Source organism: Auxenochlorella protothecoides (genome assembly GCF_000733215.1).
Source record: "Auxenochlorella protothecoides strain 0710 contig1065, whole genome shotgun sequence".
NCBI classification, from domain to species: Eukaryota; Viridiplantae; Chlorophyta; class Trebouxiophyceae; order Chlorellales; family Chlorellaceae; genus Auxenochlorella; species Auxenochlorella protothecoides.
In genome coordinates this window covers 1-5,122 of record NW_011934385.1, presented here as the reverse complement: position 1 = coordinate 5,122, position 5,122 = coordinate 1, and the positions used below count along the sequence as shown (strand labels likewise).

Sequence of the window (5,122 nt, the reverse complement as noted above, 5' to 3'; positions counted from 1 at the left end):
AGCAGTCCACGTTGTAGGGTCTAACCCGCCCCCACAACACATGCAAGGCTGCTTGAACAGGGCCTGCTCAGACGCTCAAGGGATCGATGGACAGGGCGCTATTTTCCTGTGGGTCCTGCTGGACTGGCTCTAACTCCTCCTGCCTCGAAAGATGGTCCAGGATCCAGCTGCTGGTCACCGGCTGGACGCCCCACGACTTCTGTGAAAGGGGAGGGAGGGCATGGCTGGTGGTGGAGCCGCTGGGCTCTTGGCAGCGAGAGCGCCCCTCGTCATGGAGATCCAAGGCGTCAAAACAGGAGGAGCCCAGCGCAAGAGGTACAAGACACGCGAGCGCATGGCGGCCAGCGTCATCGCCGCGCCATCCCAGCGCCGCACACCCATGCTTTGCTGAGGAACTCCAGGTCGTTCTGGAGCGAGACGAGGCACGCCCCGGGGAGGCTGCGGGTGACGATGGACCCTCCCGCTAGCTCTATGGCCTTGGTCAGCCCGGCAGCATGCAAAGGACCTGCGCTCGGGGGGTGGGGAGGCAAGAGAGTCCATGAGTGAGGCCTCTGGAGGACGCCTTTGTTTGGACGGGGCCCAGGGATAGGGGCTCTTCCCGGCGGCATGGGTGCAGGGTGAGGAGCGCTGTGCCTGCCCACCCCCTTCACACCACCTTTGCCGACGATGCGGAAGGTGCGCCCCGCAAACAGGCCGGGGCAGCCCCTGTCCGCACGCTTGCGCGCCCTGGCGGGCCCGCCGAGGCAGCAACCATCTCCCTGTGTGCAGCGTAGGGTAGATCATGTCGCAAGGCGGGTGGTGGTGGTGGTGTTAGGAGGGGGCCCGGGGGAGTGGTGTGGCGAACCAAAGCAAGGTGCACCATGTCTTGGCGCAGCCACCCCTTTTCAGCAACAGCATGGACTGATGCGGGCACTCGCCTTGACCTCGAATGCCTGCTCGGGCACCCAGGCCCCCGCCTCCATGCAGGCCTCCAGCCACGCCGGCGCCAGGATCCAGCACCCCACCGCCAGCGCCTGACAAAGCTTCATCACCCGTGTCGCCACCACGCCACGGGCATCGGTGGCCACGATCACGTGCGTGGTGTCCCTGACGAATGATGGCATGGGAAGGGGTGTAGGGAGGGGAGGGGGGTTAGTGAGGGGTGGGACGGGCACACGCCGGGTCCAGGGTGGGGCCAAGAGCTCCCAACTGCGAATCCAGAGATCCCTCTCGGTCCCGGGTCTCTCACTTGGTACTAACGGCAGTCAGGGTCAGAGCGGCCCCCCTCCTCTTCACAGCCCCACCCACCGCGTGACCTCGCCGCCCTCCTCTGCGCCCCCCCCAGCCGCACCGCCAGCTGCGCCAGCAGGGCTCGGTGCGCGGGGCTGGAAAGCACAACGCGGCGGCGCCCGTCCCCACGCCGCGAGGCCGCGGCGAGGGCGCGTTGGGACCCCTGGGTCAGAAGCTCGGCGATGGAGCGCGGGCGGGGGGAGGCCGAGCCACCCCGCGCCTGGCCGGAGCGGGGGCCCCCCGGCCGCCCGGCGCGGGAGGGGCCGGAGCGGCCGGGGTGGGGCGGGCGCCTGGGCGGCACAGCCGTCGCGGGCCACCCCGTACTGGCGGCGGGCGCACACACTGTTCCCTGGCTGGTGGGAGGCCGGCAGGGCGGGCGCGCCGCGTCGTCCCCGCCCGTCGCCGGTGCGCCAGGCTCCGTGCTGCGCCCCGCGCCCGGGGACACGTCGGCGGGGGAGGCCCCCGCAGTGTCGGCCTGCTCCTCCAGAGCTGGGCGCTCCGCCTCGGTGCCCGGCAGAGCTTCCGCCGTGGGGCCCAGCGTGCCCAGCACGTCGCAGAGGAGGATGGCGCGCTGGAGCAGCAGCATCTCGTGCCTCAGCGGCGGCGTGGCAAGTCCGGGCGGGGTGGCATCCAGCCCGGGGCCCCCGGCGCAGCTCGGGGAGTCGAGGTCAAGCCCCTTCACACCCCCTGCCTCCTGGTCGCGGGCAGGCGCCTCGGGCTTTCCCAGAGCTGCCGCCCCACTGCTTTCCCCCGGCATTGGGGAGGACAGCTCTGCACAGCTGGCTCTGTCCTGCTGGCTGGCCAGGACCACACGGTCTAGATCGAGCTGGGACGCACAGGCCTGGCAGACCCGGGCCTTACTGCGGCCTGGGCTGGTGTCAGGCAAGCACCCGGGCTCCAAACCTGGCTCGGGGGGCAGGGCTCCTGGATCGGCGTCCGCGCATGCCAGGGCACCACACACGGCCCGTGGCAATGCTGCGGGCGGGATGGCGGCCGCTACCACGGGCCTTTCGGGGCCAGCGGCGGCCGGCGCGGGGCTTGCGGCGATGACGGCAGGGGCCGGGGCAGGGGAGCTGTCAATCCCTGGGCCCCGGCCCCCAGCATCCACGCCCGAGTCTTCCGAAGGCTGCGCCAAGCCTCCCACGCCCGCCGCGCCCTGGCTGCCGCCATGCACCCACCCCGCACGGGCCTGTGCGCCCGGGTGGCCCCTGTCCGGGAGGCGGGGGGCGCCGCGCTTCCCAGAGCCCGCCCGCCTGCCCGAGCGGCGGGGGCGCTTGGTGGGCCGGCCACCCCCCTCCGCACCCTGGCTCTGGTCGCCGGGCTGGCTGGCCGGGCCGTGGCCCTGCTTCAGCGGCCCGCAGGTCACCCCCGCCAGGCACTTCACGCTCTCCACGACGTTGGCCATGCGGTGGTTGTAGACCAGGTCGTTCTTCCAGGCGGGCTGGCGGCAGGTGGGGCACATCGAGGAGGTGACGCCCGGGCCCTCCAGCCTCTCCACCACGCAAACCCTGGCAAGGTGGCACGGGTGGCCGGGGCTGGGGCACCAAGGAATGCAAAGGCTGGAGAAAGAGATTGAGGATACTTCAGGTCATGCAGCAATTGGGGGGTGGGGTTTACAGGGACGGCCGTCCTGGATCCCTGCTCCCGTCACCCTCTCAGCACCTGCAAAAGGTGTGCCCGCATGTCCCGAAGCTGTGCGGATTGACAAACGGTCCATGACTGCAGAGTGATTTAACGGATGTAGAAGTAGGTATATGGATGCTGAAAACGGCCGGATCGATGAGGTAGAGCGCATCGCCCGCATGCTCGCATGGGTTGGCACCCCTCCCTCCCCGTCCACCTCGACTCGCCAGAGCGGGCAGGTCACGGCTTGCACGAGCAGTTGGACCGTATCTGACATGCCCTGCTGATAAGTCCCATCGCATGCCCACCATAAATTGTAGACTCGGGTACAGTTGACGATGTTGACATCTGATGAGTATGAGTTTGGAGTCGATGGCGTGTTCCGAAAGAAAAGGAGGCATCCATTCGAACAAACATCGCCAAGTCGCACGACAGGTGCCCGTGGTTTCTCGCAATGGCATTCTCACAACCAGGAATGACTCTTCAGCCTGTGAAGCATGCGGGGTAAGCCAAGCCACCCAATCTGATCAATGGCGTGTGTGGCCTTGCCGACCTGGTCGCTGTCAAGGCCACCGTACAGAGCCGCTCTTCTGGAGCTGTAACAACTCAAGCCATTATCTCCACGTCAAGGCAGAGGGGATTGCAGGTGGAGCATGGCGCTCTGCACAAGGCTCTGACGGAACCTGTGTTGCCTGTGATGCCTGCTTGGTGGCGGCTGTGACCGTACACCGCGCACGGCATGTCAGGGGCAAAGCACCCCGTATCCGGTTCCATGTTTGCTGAGGGAGTGTCCATTGACAATTTACCGAGTCAAATGTGATGGAGGAGTCCTCAATGCCCTGGACACACCTTTCCTATCTCCTTGGGTTTCTACAACATTGGTCTGAGTGGGTACTGTTTGAAAGGTTGCAACAAATCTATGGGAGTGGCCCCGATCATTACATCCAGTCTCATAAGCAGTGCGGAAGGTCAAGGACTTGCAGCGTCAGGCAATGCCTGAGCAGCACATCTTGGAAATCAACCACACGTCTGGCAGGCCTTGTTGGAAAGCTCGGACAGCCACCCATTGGTGTCCGTCGCATTGCAAGTGAAGCAGTGCTCCTTTTGAAGTTCAAAGTCGATGACTGGGGATGCCATAAATGTGTGGCCCCTATCCAGAGCCGTGAACGTAAATATAACGTCGCCTGTTCCATTCATGAGAGTGACCTCAGTTGGGAAGTAGGATTCAGTGCCCACAGTGAAATCCATCCTCGCCATACGCACATTATCGCAGGTTACCGACAAAACTGGGGCAGGCAGAGTTGGTGGAGAAGCTGGAGAGGGTGGAGGTACCGATGGTGGAGGGGAGGGCTCGGGAGAAGGGGGAGGAGAGGTGGGAGGAGCAATGGGTGCCGAAGGAGAGGGCATAGGAGCGGGGGAAGGTGAGGTGGGGGAAGCAATGGGTGATGAAGGAGAAGGTGCTGGAGCGGGGGACAGAGGTGAAGAGGGTTGAGGTGTAGGTGGTGATCTCTTTGCTGGGGAAGGAGGCGGCGACCTCTTGGTGGAGGGAGGAGGTGGCCTCTTGGGGGAGGGAGGAGGCGGCATCTTGGGGGAGGGGAGGAGGCGGCCTCTTGGATGGAGGGTGGGGGGGATTGTAGTTCACACGCACAGTCTTACGGATTCCCTTGAGGTTGCAGGTGTTGACAACCTTTCGAGTTCCTGTTGCATCATTGCACCGCAGATTGGTGCCCTTGTTCCTATCTCCCCAGTTGCTGTTGCCCTTATTGTAGCTCCCTGCGCATTGACGGAGATCACAAGCCGTGGGCATGTGGCATCCGCTGTCACTCACACCACTTCTGCACCTCATGTATGAGCAACCCTTTTCAGTGCAGCGCCAGCATATTGCCTCCCCAGTTCAGCTCACCAATGTTGTTGTTGCCGTCGTTATAGTCACCAAAGTTGTTCTTCCCCTTGTTTCCGGTTCCAATGTTGCCATTCTTGTCAGCGGTGCATGACTTCTGTCCAGTCTTGAGACTCGACGCTGACTATGATGTCAGTGGACGCGCCTCCAAGATTTTGAAAGGACTCATCCTGACAGCACTGACTGGAAGACCCAGAATATCGAGGTTGGTCTTCCTGACGGAACCGGCCTTGCTGAATCCTTGGGACCTGTGAGGGTTGAATAGGAGAAGTCGACCTCTGACAGGAGGTTCCTCGATCATAATGGTCTATCAAATGACCGGACATGTTT

At 64.2% G+C, this 5,122-nt stretch overlaps 1 protein-coding gene across 1 annotated transcript; it reads right to left on the bottom strand.

The window, feature by feature from the left end:
* Positions 1-347: 347 nt before the first annotated feature.
* Positions 348-2,731, bottom strand: F751_0186 (BREAST CANCER SUSCEPTIBILITY 1-like protein; the record flags this gene model as incomplete). The annotated part of the gene is made up of 4 exons (XM_011402713.1): positions 348-505; positions 656-758; positions 924-1,086; positions 1,611-2,731. The coding sequence occupies 4 exons, from the start codon at positions 2,729-2,731 to the stop codon at positions 348-350; spliced, it is 1,545 nt and encodes a 514-aa protein (XP_011401015.1).
* Between the last annotated feature and the right edge of the window lie 2,391 nt (positions 2,732-5,122).